This window comes from Heptranchias perlo, chromosome 24, assembly GCF_035084215.1.
Source record: "Heptranchias perlo isolate sHepPer1 chromosome 24, sHepPer1.hap1, whole genome shotgun sequence".
Taxonomy (NCBI): Eukaryota; Metazoa; Chordata; class Chondrichthyes; order Hexanchiformes; family Hexanchidae; genus Heptranchias; species Heptranchias perlo.
Window position 1 is genome coordinate 13,507,105 of NC_090348.1, and position 23,739 is coordinate 13,530,843.

Below are 23,739 nucleotides of genomic sequence, written 5' to 3' on the forward strand. Positions count from 1 at the left end.
TGCGTAAAAAAAATTTGCTTCATCTCGTCTCTTTTTTTTGCCAATTATCTTAAATCTGTGTCCTGGGGTTACCGATCCATCTGCCACTGGAAATAGTTTCTCCTTATTTAATGCAGTAGGGATATTTTAAAAAAGGTAATTCCACAATCCAGATCTTTACCATCACCAAGGTAATATTGCACAGAGAAAGGCAGTCAAAACTGACATTAGCGATCAGAGTTTCCACGGTCAGAATGTGACATCTAAAGTAATCAGGGAAATGGGCTTGCAATCTAAAAGGATTAAGGTGTGCATGTGATTTTCTAGAAAATAAGGTATTGATCTGTAACTACTGTGAGGGATACAATAAATGGGATGTTCCAATTAAACAGGATAGGTTGAATGAACACCATAATGTGGCAGTAATGTAGTAGGCCATTACTGCCTCCATGATTATTTAGTAAAGGTTTCTGTAAATATTGTTTTCCACTATATAAATAAATTTGATTTTGCTTAGTTGCTTGCGTTATTATTGAATGAAACTAAATTGCAAGCAAAAGTATAAATTTATTAACACCAAACACATCATTTATACACCTCCTCCAGGTTCTGTACTATTCTCTACATTCCACAAGCTCTATCATATTCAGGCATCATCTGAAATATTCCTAGGCCTTTCCGCACATGTCTCACATATCCTAAAGTGCATTTATTGCCCGTCCCTAAATGCTCTTGAGAAGGTGCTATTAGGTAGGGAGTTCCAGGGTTTTGACCCAGTGACGATGAAGGAACGGTAATATATTTCCAAGTCAGGATGGTGTGTAACTTGGAGGGGAATGTGCCTGCTGCCCTTGTCCTTCTAGGTGATAGAGGTCGCGGGTTTGAGAGATGCTGTCGAAGAAACCTTGGCGAGTTGCTGTAGTGCATCTTGTAGATGGTACACACTGCAGCCGCAGTGCGCTGGTGGTGTAGGTAGTGAATGTTTGAGGTGGTGGATGGGGTGCCAATTAAGCGGGCTGCTTTGTCCTGGATGTCACTTTGTTACTGTCACTGTTCAGTCCCACGTGATGAGATTGCAACCCCATCGTCCCATAATGATCACGTGTCATCATGTGTTATCAAGAAAGAAAGAACTTAGCGAGGAATTTCCGTGAGTGTTCTCCAGTGGGATATCGTCAGAATCACTGGAGAAATGGCATAAATGGCTAAAAATTGCTGTTTGTGGTATTTCTATGGGGCTTCCGCCAAAGTTAAGGCAGGAGATCAGGCCAACAACATGGAAATTCCGGGTCCTTGTAGAACCTCATCACATCCTTCGGACATCCCAAAGCTTTGCACATAAATTAATGACTTTTTGAAGTATAGTCACTGTTGTTATGCTGCGCAGAGGCAACCAATCTGTGCAGAGCCAAGTGTCACAAACAGCAAATCAGATGATTGTCTAACCTGTGTTTCAAAAATAAAAACAGAAAATGCTGGAAATACTCAGCAAGTCAGGCAGCATCTGTGGCGAGAGAAACAGAGTTAACATTTCAGGTCAATGACCTTTCATTAGAGCTGGAAGAAGTCAGAGATTTAACAGTTTATAAGCAAGTACTAAGCCGGGGAAAAAGATCTTAACCACCGGTCCCATTTTCTCAGACAGCAGATGCTGGTAATGGTTCTGTTACCATTTACATCTCCTTTGGACCCGTCTTTTGTTTCTTTACCTGACCCATTATCACCCCCTTTTGCCTTGCACCATCATCCCTTTTGTCATTCAATCAATCCTGTCCTCCAACTTATCACAGCACATCCCCTTTGTTCATTCCTCCCCTCCCTACCCCCCTTTCCCCCGACTCTGTACTTGCTTATAAACAGGAGATCTTGAAACATTTACCTGAGGAAGGAGAAAATCTCCGAAAGCTTGTGAATTTAAAATAAAATTGCTGGACTATAACTTGGTGTTGTAAAATTGTTTACAATTGCTTATAAACTGTTAAGTCTCTAACTACTTCTAGTTCTGATGAAAGGTCATCGGCCTGAAACGTTAACTCTGTTTCTCTCTCCACAGATCTTGTTGAGTATTTCCAGCACTTTCTGTTTTTATTTCAACTTTTCAGAATCCGCAGTATTTTGCTTTTGTTTTTGTGTTTCCAAAACCTACTCTTTAACTCTTTGATTGTACCTTTGCCTCCAACGTAACCCTGCCCATATTCTTTTTGTTCCCTTTTGCTCAGCATTGACAAATTATTCCTCCTTAATCTAAAACACTTTGAGAGATCTTCCTGGATGTGAGGAAGACTATAAATATAAGTTATTATCACAACATTGTCAAAATATGTGAAGCCCTAGGGACATGCACTTAGTTGTATACCTAACCAGCAGTGTAGCCAGGCAGTGCACACAATTGAGTACATGTCTCAACCCTTAGGGGCAGTAAATCAGTTATTGGAGTGTGAGATTGTGTTGGCCAGAAAATTGTTGTGCTCCAATCACTCATGTCCTTCTTACTGCCGGTTCTGGCGGCAGCTCATGCTTGCTGTTGCTCTTTGTCCTGGATCAGAATTAGTGCTGCAACTGGGAATTCCTAGTCTTGCAATAAATCAGGAAGTCCTGCCTGCAACACATAGTCCAATGCCAGACTGAAGCAGCAACATTAGATTCAGGTACCAGCTGCAGCTAGGGTAGGCAGTGAGCAGCACTTCAAAGAGGTAGAATGCCCTCGGTGAATTGGGGGAGCGAGTTGGAGGGGCAGAGCACCTCTGTGAACTGCGGGGAAGGACCGGAGGGAGAGAGCGCCTCCGTAAACTGGGAGAGGCAGTTGGAGGGGCAGAGCACCTCTGTGAACTGCGGGGAAGGACCGGAGGGAGAGAGTGCCTCCGTAAACTGGGAGAGGCAGTTGGAGGGGCATAGCACCTCTGTGAACTGCGGGGAAGGACCGGAGGGAGAGAGTGCCTCTGCGAATGCTGTGCGCATTGGTACCAGGCATTGAGTGGCTTAACCTGCAGTCCTTAAAGGGACTGCTCCAAACCGCTCCGAGAACAGGTGAGTGGCAGTTTTCCCCAGATTTGTGTGAATGCTTCTCCTGGTCCCACCAAGATCGTGCCACCAGTGTCTGTGCCCCCATTCTGCAATTGACTCCCCTCCCCATTAACCCTTAACTCTGGCTTGGCTTCATGGAGATGCCATCAGATTTCCCCCTGCCCAAGTGGCAAGCTGCCTGTGAGTGCTGAAACAATGCTTGCAGCTCCACCAGTTGTAAGAAAATGAGGTGCGAGTTCAGGCCTCCCACCAACAATATCAATGTGAAAATTGCCCCATAGTCATTGAAAGAAAGAGAGAAAGAACTAGCACTCATTTAGTGTCTTTTACATCCTCAGGCCTCAAAGCACTTCACAGCCAATGAATTACTTTCAAAGCGTAGTCACTGCTGCTATGTAGGCAAACCTGACGGTCAGTTTTCATACAGCAAGGTCCTACAAACATCAAATTAGATAAATAACCAGTTAATCTGTTTTTAGTGGTGTTGGTTCACTGAGGGCTATATAACCTCCTGAGCTCCATTCTACACAAACTCCAAACCATCAAAGGTATGCTGCTCACATCCCATGCATCTCCTAAGTCCTGCACACGTACTATCCCAGTCCTAGCTGAATTCCATTGCCTCCCAATACCCTAAGACTTTGATTTCAAAATCATTGTCCTTGTTTATAATCCTACCGTGGCCTCGCTCCACCCTAACTTCTGCAACCTTCTCCCACCCTATGCCCCAGCTCCCACCCTCCACTCCTCTGACTCTGGATTATTATGCATCCTTCCCATCTCTTCTGCAGCAACCCTGGAAAGCTCTTCAGCCATCACGGCCCTTCATTCTGGAATTCACTTCCTAAACCCTCTGCCTTTCCGCACATCTATCCAATTTTATGCCTTCAAGCACCTCCCAAATAAGATGCCCCTTGTATTTTCCAATCAACACCTTCAAAATCCTCTTTATTGGCCATTATTCCACATGTGGAGGCATCCAGCACCATATCACACTGGTTAGCCAAAGTGGTGGCTACAGAGCACTAGATCCTCAGGTGAGTGAGTCTGCCAGCAACACAATATCACCTGTGAAAAGGAATACTTTCAGAAATGCTTGGAACAGATGCTTCAAGTTGACTTCTTACTATAAAAAGAAAGTCTTGCGTTTATATAGCGCCTTTCACGACCTTAGGAGTTCCCAAATCGCTTTACAGCCAATGAAGTACTTTTGAAGTGTAGTTACTGTTGTAACGTAGGAAATGCAGCAGCCAATTTGCGCACAGCAAGATCCCACAAACACCAATGTGATAATGACCAGATAATCTGTTGCAGTGATGTTGGTTCAGGGATAAATATTGGCCAGGCCACCTGGGAGAACTCCCCTGCTCTTCTTTGAAATAGTGACGTGGGATCTTTTACATCCACCTGAGGGGGCAGACAGGGCATTGATTTAATGTCTCAACCAAAAAACAGCACCTCCAACAGTGCAACACTCACTCAGTACTGCACTGGAGTATCAGACTAGTGGGACTTGAACCCACGACCTTCTGACTCAGAGGCCATTCAACACGTTGTGGATGAAGGTATTGAAAAGTATTTATGATGCTAGATAACCTTGCCTCAATCGTCTTTCAAGAGTGATAGGTTCAATGGGTCTCTCATCTACCTTCACACAGATATTGGAACTGAGTACACGTCCCAGGTAAAATACAAGATTTTGCCATGTACTCCCAAAGCTTCCAGCTTTTAAATGAAGAATGCATGAGGTGCTAGGTCAAATGTCTTATAGAAATTGAAAACCATATAAGTGGGATTCCAATGTTCTGTGGTCTTGTATAAAGGATACAACCTGCCCTACATACTCCCCACAATAGCAGCATCCAGCCTAGTGCTTTCAGACCATCCAATACATGCACCATAACAACTTGAAGAACCACCTTAAAAATCACTGATAATCAATGAGGTTCCTCAGTAGTTTCAGTCTCATTAGTATCTGCCTTTCCGTAGAAGGAAATCACAACTGTGCTCTGGAATACTGTGGGTGTGAGTTCCTCAAAATCTTATTCAGCAGGCTCAAAAGGACAGCTTCAAGTGAGTCGATGTTACCTAGTGCTGTTCTCCAAGACCATCACCGTTCCCCCTCTTCTTGCCAGGAGCAGCTTTTAGGAATTTTTGTTGAATGACATCCGTGCCTGCAGCCCTGAAGACAAAGTGTGGAGTCCAATTCCTCCCATTGAACTGGTTCATTAAGGCCTATCTGTGCAGCACACTGCAATCATTTTTCCAATGTTCGTTCCAGTAAGTCCTTACTGCAGCCTGTTGGGTCTGACAGCAGCTCAGTGTAGCGTTGTCCAGACCCCAAGGATGCTCTGACAAGTTTGTTTTTACAGCACCATCATGTACTCTCCCTAACTTTTCTAATCTTCTGATGGGAAAACTAAACATTTCTCTTCAAAAAGGCACTCAGGTGAAAACTCAGTCTAAAGCTGTAAAAATACAAATAAGCCAAACTACAAATACAGGTAATTTGAAATAAAAATAGAAAAGGCTGGAAAAATGCAGCAGATCAGTTAGCATCTGTGGAGAGAAAAGGCAGTTCAGTTTAACCCTCCGTCATAACTGAAAATTGAACGATAGGCAAACATTTTAGTGGGGTTTGGAAATAAAAGAAACAATAAAAACTGAAATCAGATATTCTAACCTCTTCCTTTTTTTCCCCCTAACCCTACTGAAATGTTTGGTTTCAGTTTTCAGTTCCGATGAAGAGTTGCACCTGAGATGTCAATCTGTCTTTTCTCTTTGCTGATGCTGACAAAACCCTGCTGTGCGTTTCCAGCATCTTCTGTGCGTTTCCAGCATCTTCTGTTTTCGTTTCATTATGAAATTACACGTCGTTCAACCTGCGCTGCCATCATTCCGCACAGGACATTCCCATGGTCCCAGGGGCTCCAGTGGATGATGCCAGACAACAGGTAGACTGGTAAACTGGTGTGCAATGTGCTAAAAGTTTGGAGTGTTTTTTTTAAAAAAAATCCATTGCCCGATATAACTTCATTTTTACTGCTGCTTGTTAGGTGTAAGCAGAGAAAGGTCTCCCAACGGAAAACTGATGGCATGCCTGTTAACTACGTCTGGAAATGTTTGGCAACGGAAACACTTAAACCTCAGTTTTACTGTCAATCGTAGGGCTAAAGGAGCAGCAGGGTGTGGATTAAACTGTACTCCCTCCTCTGTTTATATACTTCCTTTTTTGGTGGGGGGTGAGGGGGAAGGGGACAAAGGGCTCAAAGTCCTAAACAGCACTTTTTATGCTTCCTTAGATATCAATTAAAATGCCTTTTGTGTATCTGAGGTTTTCAGGTTTCAGTGATCCACACAATCAGATTAATTGCAAGTGGCAAGACAACAGGAAGTGCCCACTTTTTCAAAACACGGAAAGCTAATTGATCACAGAGATAGGTTAACCCAAAAGATCACCAAGGCACAGCTTCATACAGATGAGTTCACTGAATGATTTTTAATGCAAGGCTTTTATATTGTCCTGGCCAATATTTGTCCCTTAACCAACATCTCTTTTTTTAAAAAAAACAGATTATCTGGTCATTAATCTCATTGTTGTTTGTGGGACCTTGCTGTGCTCAAATTGGCTGCTACATTTCCTACATTACAACAGTGACTACACTACAAAACTCATTGGCTGTAAAGCGCTTTGGGATGTCCTGAGGTTGTGAAAGGCGCTATGTAAATGCAAGTCTTTCTTTCTTTACTAACCATTAAAGTTCATGACATGCAGCTTAGAAGTCAGTGGAAATACCAGTAAAGCAATTGTTTTTCAGTAGAATTATTCAGAGCTTTGATTTTACCACAACCTTTTGAGGTTTAAAAGATTGGGGGATGTGACCAGAGGACTGATTTTGCAATCAGACACTCCCAGCGAGGAATGATACTTGCAGGTACCATAGGTTCGGAAATCATAGGCCTGCAGCCCATGATTTTTCGACATTTTCCTGACCTGCCTCCCTGTCAGGGTTACTCCTCACGGGGAGTGCCTAATTGCACGAACAGCTCTCACTTTCTATCTTAGTGTTAGTAATCTCCTCAGAATGTCCCAAGGCGTTTCATATTCAATGAATTACTTCTGAAATGCAGTCATTGTTGTTACCTAGATTAACAAAATAATCTTCTGGTCCTATTGCATTCTAATTTATTATAAAAACACGATACTCTTTAATCAGTTAAATCTGATTCTTCTGATTAAAATATTCATATATGCACATTCCATAAACAACTCGTTATTTAAAGCTGAAATGAAATACAATAAGAAATTGTTTCTCTGACTTTACTGCAACATCCCGATTCAACATTCAAACATCTTGTGGACAAAACTCTTGCGTTAATCAATACTCTCAGGTTACCATTAGTATGTTATATCTGTTCGAATACATGTACTTTAATATTAATTGCCCACAGTTTCCTTATTAATGGATACTAAATCTCTGAAGATAAATAATGGTGGAAATCTGCATACATTTTCTGTGTATAAGGATAGATATTATGAGTTTGAGCTCCGGGTGTGGAGTTTTGTACACCAGCAATGCATTTGGGAATTCAGGCACAGTGGTCAAGCGGTTGGAATATCCTGCAGGGCCCCCTGACCTCAGAGTTCAAATTCTCAATATGTGCTCCTGGTGAATGAAGCACTTTGTCATCAGTGCGAATTCATTAAATCTATCCGATAGTGTATACTCTAGCTCTGTGATACACTATTTTACGTTATGCATTTCAGTGTACATGATGAGTGTGTCTTATTGTACAGTGAATGTCGAAGTGTCCAACCTGCAGCCCCCAAGCCCTCACAATCCAACTTTTCGAAGCCCAGGTAACTCAATCCTATTTCTGCTTATATTTTTTATTTGTTGGTTTTATCCTGTTCGACTTTTGTGAGCCTGGTGGTTTGGAAAAGGCTGTTCTTAGTGCTGTTGCCTAATTGGTGGATAAATCCTAAATCAAAACATCAAATCTGTAGCAACTGTATACGTGGTACTCAAAGCCCCATGGATATTTATGTATGTGGCCCATGGAGACAAAAACTTTGACTGTACGATTTGTTTTATTTACAGACTTTGAATTATGTCCTAATGTCCATGTTCATTACTTGGTACTTTTATATTTATGCTACTGCATCTGCATTTCTGACAGGTCAAATTTGAATATGCAGTTCTGAGAAACTACCCGATGCGGAATGACAGGCCCTCCAGCTGACAGAGCCTTGGGTAGCAGTTCTGCTGGTGCACTCTCTGGTAAGATGTCTTTGTAGCAAGTACAGGCAGAGTCCATTCAGTAACCCATCCCCCCATGGTGTATTCTGGTTCAGCAGGCTCATTGTTGTACCCCTTCATATTACATTAAAGGTTAAATGGTGAATTTTCATGTATATATAAATGCTCTTGCACAAATTACGCAATCTTTTGAAATTAAGGCATATAGCTTGCACTGACCCTCCAAGCTGGCTTCATGGTTGTAGCACTTGAGGTGCCTTTGAGTGGCACCAAGTGAAGTCAAAGTTGGAAATGGAAGTGGGCAGTGCATTTTGGACAGCTGGTCATCACTGTCTCCCTAACAACCTGACCAATGTATTTCCATAGAACCATAGACATTTACAGCACAAAGGAAGATCATGCAGCCCATCATGTCTGTGCCAGCACTTTGCTAGCAATCCAAAACTAATCCTACTGCCCCATCCTCTTCCCGTAGCTTTCTGTCTTCCTCTGCTTCAAATATTTAACAATTTTTTTCGTAAGGGATGTAATGGTCTCTGCCTCAACCTTTCCCTGTGGCAAAGCATTTCATACTCCAACATTTCTCTGTGTAAAGAAATTTCCCCTGACTGCTCTCCTCACTCTCTTAGTGACAATTTTAAATTAATGGCCCCTTGTAACTGACTTCCAAACTAGAAGAAATAGTCTTTCCCTGATCACTCTATGAAAACTTGTCATAATTTTAAAAACCCCTATTGAATGTTCTCTTAGCCTTCTCTCTTCCAGTGAAAATAGTCCCAGTTTCTCAAGTCTCTTGTCATGATCATAGTTTCCCATCCCTGGCATCATCCTGGTAAATTTATATTGCACAATATCCTTTCTATAACAGAGTGCCAAAAACTGTCCACAGTATTCTAATTGTGACCTGACCAATATTTTGTACAGACAAATCATTGTTTTTTTACTCTTTGACTCTGTACCCCTACTTATTAAAACTGAAAATGCGTTTGGCTTGTTTTTTACAACTTTATCTATCTACATTCACACTTTCAGGGAATTATGTATTTGAACCCTTAGGTCCCTCTTATGCTTCAGTATCTCTGTTTCTTCCACTTATATCCTTCAGTATCTTCCCATTGAGTGTATACTCACAATCCTTCTTTTTCATCCCATAATGTATTACTTCACACTTATCCACATTAAATTGCATTTGTCTCTTGTCTGCCCATTCTGCTAATCTATGTCTTCCTGAAGTCCTTTACTGTCCTCCTTGCTGTTTTCCAAACCTCCTACTTTATCATTTTGAGATTATGCTCCCTGTAATCAAAACCAAATCAAGAGCCAAAGCACAGGTCTCTGGGTACATCACTTCTAACCCATCTCCAATCCAGGCAACACCCATTTACCCTGACACGTTGTTTCCTGTCCATCATGCAACTTTCTATCCCTGCTGCTACATTTCCTCTTATACCATATTCCTGAATTTTTCCAGTAAACCTCTTGTGAGATACCTTATCGCATACCTTCTGAAAATCCATATGCACTCCATTGACTGAGTTCTTTTTATCTATTCACAGTCACTTCTTCAAAAAACTCTATTACATTTGTCAAACACAACTTTCCTTTAACAAATTCATGCTGACTGTCCTTGATTAATCCATGACCACTTAATTTCAGCCAGATTCCTTGTTATCTTCCTGACTTTGACTTTTTTCCAGCCCAGATGGATCTTTGAACCTTCCTTATCCTTTTCTATTCTTACATTGAACCTAACCTCATTGTGTTCGCTGTTTCTCAATTGTTCTCCTTTTCTCACATCAGTTATTTTCCCTGCTTCTTCTCCCAGAACTATATCAGGCAGTGCTTCTTTCTTTGTTGGATTAGAAACATACTGATCTAGGAAGCAGTCCTATACATTTTAAAAAGCATTCCCACTTTGACCACATGCATTATCTTTATTCCAGTCTATCTGGTGATAGTTAAAAACACCCAATATTATTTGCATATCTTCCTGAACCAACCACAAATGCCCACCTCCATCTCATTGGCACTGTTGGGTGGCCTGTAATGCACACAAAGAATTGTACCATTTCCCTTCCTAGTTCATAACTCTATCCATATGGATTCTGTCTTAACACCACCCTCCAGAGTCTCCTGTTCTAGTGCAGTGATAGAATCCTTTACTAACATTGTTATCCCAGCCCCCCTTTCCCTCCCTATCATTCCTGTAAATGTTATAACCACAAAAATTAAGTACTGTGCAAACCTAAGCCATATCTCGGTTGTAGCTAATAGATCATATCCCTCTATAGTTATTAATGCTTCAAACTCCCCAATGTTGTTTTGAATGCTTTGTGCATTTGCATACACACTGCTCAATCTTGAATCCATTTTTCTTTCAATGTTGACCCTTACTTTTCTTCCTGCTTTTCTCATTTAAGTTTTGATATCCCTTGCCCCTTCTACAATGGTGCTTTTATTTCTCACTACCTCATAGCCCCTTTCCCTCTGATAATATTTCTTCACTGTTTCCTTCAGCTTCTATTCCAACAACTTTATTAATCCTGCTCTCTCCCTCCCTGGGTTCAAACCTAGTCTTTCCCCACCCCTTGTGATATTAGTTTAAATACTCCACCACTGCTCTATTTACCTTCTACACGAGGACGTTGATACCATTCTGGTTGAAGTGAAGGTCATCCCTTTGGGAAAGCCTTCTCTTGTTTCCGGACACACTCCAGAGTCCAAAGGAACGTGAACCCTATCTTTTGGGGCCATTTCCAATAATGTGTGCACCATAAAATTAGGAAAAAATATGTTTGGTCTGAATATCAATACTGTAGCCCTTTGGAGAGATCAGAAGATGATTTGTTACATGTTCCATAAATCCACATTATAATGAGTTGTGTAAGCATTGTGCTTCAAACAATAAAAAGTCAGAACCTCTGGGATGGCAACAAGAGAACCTCACAGGTAAAGGATCATTCAAGCATTTACCAATTAAACTGAGTTCCTGACAGCAATTATTTGGAGTGTGAAATGTCTCCCAGTTTCTTTATAGAGTTTACGGGAAAAAATAGGCTTTAGAAACTGGCTGATACTTTAAACTCTGGTAGATCTGTCAGTGTGTCTTATCCAGTTTCCTTCCACTGTTTCCTTTTGGGCAATTAACTCCGCACAGTTTCTATTGAATCTGATGTATTGTGATTCTACTAACGGATATAACGTGCAAAGTTTTTTTCCCCCATTAATGTTGATTATTCCACAGTTCCTGCCCTGTATAAATTGGACTGATTTCACAAGACAGCATTTAACAGCTCTCGCAGGTCATCCTTCCCATGGTTCAGAACATATTGATTTAACATTGTTTTGGGAGTCAGTTTCATTCTAGTCCTTGTCTGCCTTCCATAACTGTACCCAGCAAGAGCCAAGGTAACTATTGCTCGTCCCTCAGCCCTGTACACGGCAGCAAGGGGGATATTTAAACATCACTGAAGATAACATTGAAGAAATAGGATAAAGGAGAAAAATCAAAAAGGGAAATGATTAATTGTGCTAACCATTTATTTTTATCGCGAGGGCAGGGGAGAGAAATGGGAACTATATTGCCCGTGAAGAAATATGTGGAAAAGTGTTTAATGATTTTGGACGGTGCTTTGTTAATTGTCTTTCTCTCTGGTTCATAGATGGTGAGCGGTTACCTGTCTCTGCTTCTTGGCTTTGCGTTGATGCCCCATTCTCAAGGTATTGAGAGCCGTTCAACTTCGAATGCTGCAGATTATTGGGTCTTGAGTAAAGTAATCATAATATTAACACTAGTTACGTAACTCTTCAAATCAGGCCTCGACCACCGGATTGCTGAACTAACTGATTCCGCTTTACTTCCAGTTCCTCGGGTGCATTGGACTGGGAACTTTTTAATTTCCAGTAGGTTTGGTATCTTTCAAAGTAGCTACCTTAAAGTATCTGGAGAATGTAATGATAGAGAAGTAGCGGTACAGCTAGAAAGTCACAACAGTGAGAAGGTGAAACTGAACGAGTTGCTTTTTATTGTGTTTGTTGTACAGGAAATTGGGCACCATCGCTCGCTGAGGTCAAGGATAGATCGATCCAAGGTGCCCGCTGCAGCCTTTTCGGTGGATATCGCATCCAGACTTTCGATGGGAACCTTTACGAGTTTCCAGGACACTGCAGTTACAAGTTGGCCGGTGACTGCATGAGACGCTCGTTCTCTCTGTTAGGTATTTCCATCGTTATTGGCTTGCAAACTTTAGATTAAAATTTTTATTCACGTTTGCATGAGATTGACTTCCAAATCAACGTTTCTGTGGCAATGTTTAATAAGTGACGCTGTTCCTGTACTTTCCAGGTAACTACCAGGCTGGAAAACGGAAAAGCATTTCTTTGTATCTGGGAGAATACTTTGAAGTCACTGTAGCTTTAAAAGGAGAAGTGTCTGTGAGAAAAAAAAGGTAAAACCTATAGGTAATCTGATATCTAATGCAGCCTTGCCCTAGGCGCAGTGCCCATGTCCATACATCAGTGATTGAAGACTTGATTGGACAGTCAATTCCTTTTAATCGCCCACATTTTAAAAAATACATGTTTAAGGTTGTATTTCTGCAGCCATGTTAGTGTTGCTTTGCATCAACGCTAAACTGGCAGAGTCTGGGCCCGAGCACGGTGAGGTTCTCTGAAGGGCATAGCCTCACACTGTTCAGTTTGACACCGCACGTAGTATGAATCGCATGTAGTGGACTCTCAAAGCTGATTTAAAATGTGCACTGGAGGTCCATTGGACCCTTGGATACTTGATAAACCTACCTGAGTTCAACTAAAATACTTCAGAGAGCAGGGACTCTCCCCTATCAGCTTGCAAAACATTTAAATTTCTAACTTTTAGAAGATAAGCACTGCCCAATCGTATATCCAGGGACATATAGACCTGACCTAAACAGAGCAGTTGAGGTTTCAGCCAGGCAGCGGCCAAACAATGGAAACCAAGCTCTGCCTGGTTGGAATCCTGGTTGTGACTGATTGTATCTGCAATGTAAGAGCACCCTAAAAAAAATGCTTTGTACCTGGGGCAGTTGCACTGCAATTGGCAGTGGTGGTGGGGGAGGCATAGACAAACAAAGACGATATCTCACATGTAGTGAAATCTCTGGGCACCGGTAGTGTTATACTGATACATTAATTGGGGGGAATTTTAACCTAACTCACCGGGTGGGAAATCCATGGGATCGGGTGGAACGCTGGTTTTACACCATCCCAATATTACTCTCTGCTGACTTCAACGGGGAGTAAAATCGGGCGGGATGTAAAACCAGCATTGCACCCGATCCAGTCAATTTCCCAACGGGCGGGTTAGGTTAAAATTACTTCCTTTGTGTAGATGCTGAATGCATAGTACTATAGGAGTATAACTATACTCCAGAGACCATTTAAAGCGTAACTACAATATTCACGGAGTTTGTGAACTTTGGTCTATTTTTGTTGTTTTGCTAGGATCTTGCTGCCTTTTGCGTCCCACGGTGTTTTTATAGGGATGGAAGCAGGCTACTATATCATATCCAGCGATGAACATGGATTCATAGCCAGGATCGACACCAGTGGAAATGTGGTCATCATGTTGTCTAAAAGATATTTCAGTCGGACATGCGGACTCTGTGGCAATTACAATAACTTCCCTCAAGATGATTACATAACTCAAGAAGGTAACATCATAATTATTAATGAGTAATCATCGGCTTTTCAAACATTTGTGAGCAGAAACTCACTGCAAATATTAGCATGCTCTTGGGGACCTCCTTTAAATATTGTTATCCCAGGCACTTCCTGTAAATATTGACACATGCCTCAGTAACCCCTAAAAGTATTGGCATGCTTTCTGCTACCCCTTGAAAATATTGGGATGCTCCTGGAGATTCCTGCAAATTTGGCAGATTCCTGAGAACCGCTGCAAATGTTGACAGATTCCTGGGAACCCCCTGCATTAATTGGCACGCTGCTTGGAATCTCTATAGAATAGTGATAACTGGGGACTCCAACTATCCTAATATAGACTGGGATAACAATAATAATATAAGGGGCACAGAGGGGGAGGAATTTTTGAAATGTGTTCCGGTTAAATTTCTTAACCAGTATGTTTCCGGCCCAACAAGGAAGGAGGCAATGCTGGACTTCGTTCTAGGGAATGAGGTGAACAAGTGGAGCAAGTTTCCAGTGGGAGAGCATTTAGGGAGCAGCAATCATAGTATCATAAGGTTTAGAAAAACTATGGAAAAGGACATGGACCACTCTAAAGTAAAAATACTCAATTGGAGGAGGGCCAATTTCAATGGGATGAGAACAGATCTGGCCCAGGTAAATTGGAACCAAAAATTGGCAGGCAAACTGTAATTGAACATTGGGCGGCCTTTAAGGAGGAGATGGTTCAGGTGCAGTCTAGGCACATTCCCACGAGGCAGAAAGGTAGGGCAACTAAAGCCAGAGCTCCCTGGATGACAAAAGAGATAGTGAGTAAGACGAAATGGAAAAAAGGGGCATATGCCAGATGTCAGGTTGATAACACAAGTAAGAACCAGGCAGAATATAGAAAGTTCAGAGGGGAAGTGAAAAAGGAAATAAGAGGGGCAAAGAGAGAGTATGAGAATAGACCGGCGGCCAACATAAAAGGGAATCCAAAAGTCTTTTACAGGCATGTAAACAGAAAATGGGTAGTAAGAGGAGGTGTGGGACCGGTCAGGGACCATAAAGGAGATCTACTCATGGAGGCAGAGGGGTGGCTGAGGTACTAAATGAGTACTTTGCATCTGTCTTTACCAAGGAAGAAGATGCTGCCACAATCTCAGTAAAGGAAGATATAGTTGAGATACTGAATGGGCTAAAAATTGATGAAGAAGAGGTACTTGAAAGGCTAGCTGTACTTAAAGTAGATAAATCACCCAGTCCGGATGGGATGCATTCTAGGTTGCTGAGGGAAGTAAGGGTGGAAATTGCGGAGGTGCTGGCCATAATCTTCCAAACATCCGTAGATATGGGGGTGGTGCCAGAGGACTGGAGAATTGCAAATTTTAGACCCTTATTCAAAAAAGGGGTGTAAGGATAAACCCAGCAACGATAGGCCAGTCAGTTTAACCTCAGTGGTGGGGAAACATTTAGAAACGATAATCCGGGACAGAATTAACAATCACTTTGACAAGGGTGGATTGATTAGGGAAAGCCAGCATGGATTTGTTAAAGGCAAATTGTGTTTAACTAACCTGATAGAGTATTTTGATAAGGTAACAGAGAGGGTAGATGAAGGCAATACAGTTGATATGGTGTATATGCACTTCTAAAAGGCATTTGATAAATGCCGCATGATAGGCTTAGCATCAAGATAGCGGCCTATGGAATAAAGGGGGCAGTAGCAAAATGGATACAGAATTAGCTAAGGGACAGGAAACAGAGAGTAGTGGTGAATGGTTATTTTGGAGGGAGGTGTAAAGTGGTATTCCCAGGGGTCACTGCTGGGACCACTGCTTTTCTTGATGTATATTAATGACTTGGACTTGGGTGTACAGGGCACAATTTCCAAATTTGCAGATGACACAAAACTTGGAAAGGTAGGACCAGAGGACATAGATTTAAGGTGATTGGCAAAAGAACCAAAGGTGACATGAGGAAAAACTTTTTTACACAGCAAGTGGTTAGGATCTGGAATGCACTGCCTGAGGGGGTGGTGGAGGCAGATTCAATCATGGCCTTCAAAACTGGATAAGTACTTAAAAGGAAAAAATGTGCAGGGCTACGGGGCTAGGGCGGGGGAGTGGGACTTGCTGAATTGCTCTTGCATAGAGCCAGCGCGGACTTGATGGGCCAACTGGCCTCCTTCCATGCTGTAACCTTTCTATGATTCCTGCAAATACTGACATAGTCCCGGGGACCTCCTGCAAATATTGACACATTCACAGGGACCTACTGCAGATATTGGCATACTCCCAGGAACTCCCTACATTAAGTGACGTGCCCCTGAGGATACCTTGCAAATATTGATGCCCTCTTAGCTACCTCCAAGGGACCGCTGCAATTATTGACGCCTTCTTAAGCACCCTCTGAAAATATTGACACTGAACTGTGGATTCCCTGCAGATGTTCACGTGCTGCTGGGGACCCATTGGAAATACTAAGACACTCCTGTTGATTTCCTGAAAATACTGACTTGCTCCTGGGGATCCCCTGAAAATATTGACACGCTCCTGGGGATCTCTGCAAATATTGACACACTCCCGAGGACCCCACTCCCCCACCCCCTGTAAATTTTGGCATGCTCTTGGGAACCTCATACCCTAACTTCCAAATTATAATGCCATCTCCCCAAAGCCAAGCAGTGTTTTCGTAACAGAAGATATTTTTAATTTGAATTTTCATGGTGCATGTGCAGCAACAGAAGTAATGTGCTAGTAAATCAACAAGTACAGAAATGTAATGTTGATATCATGGTTAATAATTGAAATCTGATAACGTTGGGGACCAGAAGATATCCCTCAAGAAGCCTGCTGGGTCCCAGTTTGAAAACCTGTGCCCTAAATAACAATTGGGTTAAGATCCACACAGCCAGCAGAATTAATTTTAAATAAGTGATGTGGCTAAAACGAAACTCCAGTCAATAGATGCCACAGTTCTATGCACTCACTAATTAGAGAGCCAGAGATACTGGCAACTTGAAATCTGCAGGGTATGAGCATTAACACAGCTGTAGTCTGCTCCCTGCTCTCTTTCTATTTCTTCAGCATCATTAGTATTATTTATAGATTGTCTCCAAAAAGATTCACACTTCATGGTGGTATTATTATAATAATAAAAAAATAGCTTTTTACCGGCACCTTTATTTAAATTTGTACATAGATGTAGAGATTAAGTTATACACAAAAAATGACCAATAATAGGATGTGACAAATGCAAGTTCCTTTTTTCTTCTGTCAATGACTGGTGTATATTAAATAAAAACTGATGTAATGATAAACTCAACTAAGATTGTAAATTTGGCATGTAATAAAACAAGTGTCAGACTGAGCTTTGGGGGTGGGTGTTAAGTTAAATGGAGAGTATTTTTAAAGCATCTTTCTATGGAAGTCAAAATTACTTTTTCAATGATCGTGTCAGGAACGGGTGGGTCAATGAAAAAGAACAGTTTGCAGGCATTGGTTTGACAATGGCAGTCGAATTATTGCTGCGTGTGGGAGCATTAGGTGTAGGGGAATGAGCAAAGTTGTTACAGGACTTTTAAGATTTTAATAATGCGGGCTAGAGTTGTAGCAAAAGTTGGAGCTAGTGTCAATGGTACTGTAAAAGAGAGAACTTACTTTTATGTAACACCTTATCATACCTCACACAGAGCACTTAACTTAATAAATTATGTTGAAGTGCGGTTACTGTTGTTATGTAGGTGAATACAGCAGCTAATTTGAACTCAAAGATCCACCAGCAGCAAATGAGACAATGATCAGTTAATCAGCTGTTCGGTGGTGTTGATTGAGGGAGCAATGTTGGCCAATACACTAAGAGGATCCTGGCTCTTCTTTGAATAGTGTCTTGGGATCTATTACATCCACATGAGCTTTGTTTAATGTCTCATCTGAAAGATGGCACTTCTGATGGTGTACAATTCCCTCAGTAGTACACTGAAGTGTCAGCCTAGATTATATTTTTAAATTTTTGGTTGCAGCTTAAACTCATGATCTTCTGACCCAGAGACAAGAACGCTGCAACTGAGCAAAGCTGAAATGATGTAATATGAGATTACACCATTTTATTGCCAATTGACAGTCTCAGATAGAACAAATAGTTAGGAATTGCAGTAACAATAGAGGAGGAACGCTTAAACAGGGCGGAAGTGAATGGGTAAGCGATTAATTAAGATCACATCTACTTTCTAATTAGCTTTATTTGTGTGGATGGCCCAGGATAAATTGTCAGATTTGTACAATTCAAGGAATCTAAATGAGATTACTTTTTTTGGAACGGTAAAACATTTCATTCTGAGATGTTTTACTCGAAATAGTAGTCATATTTCTTAAATTTAGCTATTTAACAAAAGGGTTCCACTGTTGTGTCAGAATAGGACTGAAATGATAAACCTTGGGGAGTTAAAGTTTCTATGATGATTAAAACCTCTGGGTTTTCTCGCAGGTTTCCAGGTGGAGAACAGCTATGATTTTGCCAACTCTTGGGCAATGCATGGTGCAGAGGAGCTGTGCAGCAGAGTGTCTCCTCCCAGTAAAACCTGCAATATGTCCTCTGAAGCAATAGAAAACGTGAGTTCACATCAGCTAGAAAGCATAATTTCAATATCTTACAGCACAGAAGGAGGCCATTCGGCCCATTTTCAAAGAGCTATCCAATTAGACCCACTCCCCTGCTCTTTCCTGTTCTTTATCTGTTCTGTACAAATAAGACTGGAAAACGATATATACAGTGACTCAAGTGTCATGTTTGATTATTCATTGCCAGTCAATTATTATATCTTCTTAGACAGATATCTTTTTATATGTTGCACAGAATTTATTTGAATTAACTTTTTTTTTACTAGTTAAAATCTCCATTATTCTATGGCAGCATGTTCTAATTTCCCTATAACTGGACTTTTTCCAGTGCATGGGATTATCACCACTGCAAATGTTAATCTGACACACAGAAATACTGACCTACAGACACATATAAGCACACATATGTAAAAACATTGAAAGCCATTACAGGGCTCCTTTTGCTCCTGAATCCTTGCCCCTATTATTTACGGTTTTCACTTTATTTTTGAAGTGTAAAGTTACAATTATAGTAATAAAGCTTCTATTTTACGATAGTATTAGTTTTTGTTTCAATGTTATGGAGTGCAAGTTCAAAACTGGTTAATTGCTGATAATGGCTGAAGAGCTTGAGAGGAAGAATGAAAGTGTGTGTGTGAGAGAGAAAGAGAATCAGAAAGTATCGTTATATAATAAAATAAACTTTTATTTGGACATAGAACTTGATGGGAAAGTGCAGAATGCTCAAAACAAGTCGAACATTCAGAGAATGTAATGATCATGTGGATCCAGAGCCATTCATTGCTAGTTGTGAGGATGACATATGCCACTGTGCAGGAAAGAATTGTCATTGTCAGTCATTTCTGGAATATGCAAGGTCCTGTGCTCAGAAAGGTTTACTCCTCAATGACTGGTCTACAGAAAGTGATTGCAGTAAGTATAGCACGGATGATATTTTTTTTTGTTTGTGATTTTCTGACTATTGTATCTTATGATTGTGATGCAATTATTAAAGATCTATTTCAGTTAAAAGGAAATGTTACCTAATATTTCAAATGTTTTGCATGGTAGATGGTTAGCTCCTTTTGAAATCTGATGTCCTTTTAATTTTACATTGATATTCCTATTTGCCTTTACTGGGTGCCATACAAGTGAGTTACTTTATAAGGTCAATATACAGACAAACATTGTCACTATTATTATTAATAATAAACTGGAAAACAAAGTCAGCAGTGAAATAGATCTGAAAACTGAAATTATTCTGATTCTGTCACTTAAATCAATCCTACACAGGTTGGTTTATATGAATTTCTATAGTGATAACATTTCTGTTAATAAATCCATACATGCATCAAAGAAAAACTTTTCTAAAGTATGGATTTAGTTCCAAACTGCAGATAATGCAAGTAAATCCCACTGAAGGTAAATATTTTATCCAAATACAATGGCAGTCTCTAGCCTTAATTCTAAGGATCTCATACATTAAGAGCTGTACCGGAAGCCTGGTAAAACATGTTGATGCACCAGCACACCATTCCTTGGCAGTCACGTGGTAGATAATGAATAGAGGTTTTGGAGAAACCACATTACTATAACCGCCAACATTTCCCTCACTGCTGTTTTCCTGTCTGGGGACTCGTATTTCTTCGGTAGTGTGACACAAGGCTAGAAGGTTAGATGGTTATGCTGATAGGGTTAGATGAAGTAGGGTGGGAGGAAGCTGGTGTGGGTCATAAACACTGGCATGGACCTGTTGGGCCAAATGGCTTGTTTCTGTGCTGAACAATCTATGTAATAGGTGGTGTCTTTCCAGATATTTTTTACTTATATTGTCTGATGTAAATGCACTTTTTATTTTAACAAGCACTGAAATGTCCGACTGGAATGGAATATCAAGCGTGTGTGCCAGTCTGCGCACAGACGTGCAGGAGTTTAAATATCAATCAGTTGTGCCACGAAAAATGCATGGATGGCTGCAGTTGTGGAGGTGATTTTTTTTTTACCCATTATATTTCAGATGTTCATCAAGGGCACTGTATTGCATGAGTATTCTACGCATTCTGATACAATGTTTGGATTTCAGATGGGAAAGTACTGGATGGGGACATTTGTGTAGCTTCTTCTGAATGCTCCTGCATGCACATGGGAAAACAGTACCCTCCAGGTTCAAGTATCTCCCAGGACTGCCATGCATGGTTAGTATTGAAACTAAAATCTGTAATAATCACCATTGAAAATGTAGTTGTGGGATGCATCAAGCCAGCTGTTGGGCTAGCAGAGCCAATCAAGCATTATTTGCCATTCACAGGGTAAGATCCGCCCCAAACTTAGAAAAGCAGCCCCCCTACTGGACATTTTTCTATTTCCTACACCAGCCATTATGTGGCCTTTCTGAGTGAGATTGTAGATTAGTGCTAAACTAGGGAGCAATGGTCACTTTTTGGAATTTTTCTACACCAAAGATTTGGATGAGTATTACATTTAAATGTTGGGTTTTTAAACAAGATTTAAAAAAAAAAAAATCACTGAGATGAAAGGTGGTTAAACTGCTTATTTGCTAGGCATTGAAGTTTTTTCCCAAAGACTGAAGACAATAAGCAATCTGTTAGCATGTCTCAGTAATCAATAAGTGGCTCACACCCATTGTGTGGCAAAATCCCTAGTCCCGGGTGTTTGGCAGGGCTAGTCTGGCATAGGCCCTTATTTCTGGTTGTGAACACAGGACAATAAAGTAAGGACAGAAATACACACTGACGGTCAGGTTTTTAAAACAGATAGCTGCTAGGGCAGGCATTCGCCTAGACTCATAAGGTTACGATGCAGGAAAGGTATTTAAAAGTTATTTTAAGTCAAGCAACATGATCCACTAATGTGGGGAAGCATAGCATATTCACTATTTTGCATTATTACATGAAGACCAGTTGTCCCAATTGAATGTTCACTTAGTGTCTGAGAAATAAAACAACTTAAAGTTTTGTTCTGGCCTTGTCTTGTCAAAGCGCGAACAGTTCACCTACTGAAAGATTGGATAAGCACACATGATAACACATAGGAAAGACACAATATCCAGTTTGTATGTCAAGGGGGACGCATTGTTACATCCATTGGGTTACTCTATTGTATGAGTAGATGTTGGGCAGTGTACGTTAACTCCAGCATGTAGGAATCGAGGGAGCTGCTTCAGGGAGTGATTGACACCACTGAACTTGAGAAGGTATCTGTGGCAGACCTGCATTTGTAATGGGCAATTTTGCACTGTAGGGTTTTGTTCACTAAGAACTGGATTGAGACTGTACAAATCAATTTCATAATGGACCTTAACATAAAAAAGACAAGAGGTTTTCAGCTCATCAGTCTGGGTTGAATGTGAGCCCAGAACCCAAATACATAAGGCCAGTGTTCATTTCAATGTGCCATCCCATTCCTCCTGCCCCTGCCTCTGCCCTAGCCTGTCATAATGTATCATTAGCGATACACCCAGAAGTTATATTGTACCTTACTTATCCACCCTATATCAATGACTAAATACCCAGATGTTATATTGTACATTACCTATCCACCCTACAATATCAATGACTATATACCCAGATGTTATGTTCTCCCTAACTTAGGTATTCATAGACTTTCTTGTAATCAGTTTGTTATAGCTGAGCCATAGAGATTAGGAAGGTGCCAGGTGCTTTAATTCTCTGTGTGAAGCATGACATTGTAGATTCCAATATTCCTCTATTTTTGTGCCCATCTTTTGGACGTACTTGGGGTGCGGGGGTGGGGATTGGGTGCAGAGACGTGAGGCAGAATTTTAACTGTGAAAAATGGGTGGTTTGGCGGCAGGGGGCATTGAAAATTGCAACAATTTCAGACCCGCCTCCAACCCGCCCATTTCCGGTTTTCACTGGGGGCGGGACGAGGGGTGGGCAACCAACCCGCTTTCAGGAGGCGGGTTGGTCTCTAAAACCTTTCAAGGAGGCAGCGGGCCTCCATTTTGAAAGGTTTTGCAATTTCGACCCCTGGGGGCCGGGATTCCCCCAATGATCGTGGCCCCCTCCAAATGATCACGGACCCTCGCCCAAAGATCCCAACCCCCCCAACCCTGGTGACTGACCCCCAATCCCGCCCCCCTTGACCCCCGGTCCCCCCCCCCCATGTCTGACCTCCAAAGACTGACTGCCCCATGTCTGACCCTCCCGTGACCCCCATGCTCCCAGTGCCCTCGTGCCCACCCATGCCCTCATGCCACCCCATTTCCTCCCCCCCCCCCACCCCCACCCACATCCATACAATTTAAGACTTACCTGAACATTTATCTAAAGACATCCTCTTCCTTGCTCTGCTCCCATCCGACTGAGATCAGCCTGTCGGACGGCAAAACGACAAAAAAAAAGACATCCTTAGGTCAAAATTGTAAGGACATCCGGGAAACCTGTACTTCTAGGTTTCCCATTTACAATTCGACCCCCCGCTGTCTTCCCAGCTCCGGTTCAAAGTCCTGGCCATGATGCCCATTTTGCATCTGTACTGTGCTGAACCAGGCCTTTCTATTTAACTTACCATGGAAATCACAATTTGATGACGTCATCGGCACCTACGACCACCTTACACTGGTCTTGCACCAATCCTATATTTTCCTATGTTTCTACTTTTATTTTACAGCATTTGCAGCCACGGAAAATGGGAGTGTACCAACGAGAAGTGTCCAGGTGTGTATTTTATTATAGTAATGAAAACAGTAACAATATGAATCAGATCAGTTTACAAGAGACAGATTTCCTTCAGAATTCCCAGTAGTCAAGGGTGTAGCTAACAATTTGAGGTTTGAACGCACAGTGATCTTTTGTTACCTGCCTCCCCGGTCTAGCTTCTCCAGGTGCAGCTAACTCTCTTGTAGACATCACCACATGTGCTGAATTCTGTCCTCCGAATCAGCATTAAAATAACTACAATGGTGATAAACAAGCTGTTCTCTAAATCCTTCCAGTTGATCTCCTCAAGGTGATAACGCTGAAATAAATGTTCACACAATTACATACCTTGCATAAAAGCACTTCACAATCAATGGCTCATTTTGAAATGTAGTCACTGTTGTCATGTTGGGAAACATGGCAGCCAGTTTGCTCACAATCAACAAATGAAGAAAGAATGCTGACCAGGACACTGGGAGAACTCTCTACTCACCATCAAAATCATGAAGGGTCTAGACAGTGTAGATA

The 23,739-nt window shown here is 41.5% G+C and overlaps 1 protein-coding gene across 1 annotated transcript in view; it reads left to right on the plus strand.

Annotated features, from left to right (window-relative positions):
• Positions 1–11,579: 11,579 nt before the first annotated feature.
• vwf (von Willebrand factor) overlaps positions 11,580–23,739 on the plus strand; it is a 99,796-nt gene continuing 87,636 nt past the window's right edge. The window contains exons 1-10 of the mRNA XM_068004792.1: positions 11,580–11,672; positions 11,927–11,984; positions 12,308–12,481; positions 12,610–12,712; positions 13,749–13,957; positions 18,417–18,541; positions 19,249–19,462; positions 20,394–20,516; positions 20,613–20,724; positions 23,183–23,229. Coding sequence (XP_067860893.1) covers positions 11,927–11,984; positions 12,308–12,481; positions 12,610–12,712; positions 13,749–13,957; positions 18,417–18,541; positions 19,249–19,462; positions 20,394–20,516; positions 20,613–20,724; positions 23,183–23,229 — 1,165 coding nt within the window. The 5' untranslated portion in view covers positions 11,580–11,672. The remainder of the gene's footprint in view (positions 11,673–11,926; positions 11,985–12,307; positions 12,482–12,609; positions 12,713–13,748; positions 13,958–18,416; positions 18,542–19,248; positions 19,463–20,393; positions 20,517–20,612; positions 20,725–23,182; positions 23,230–23,739) is intronic.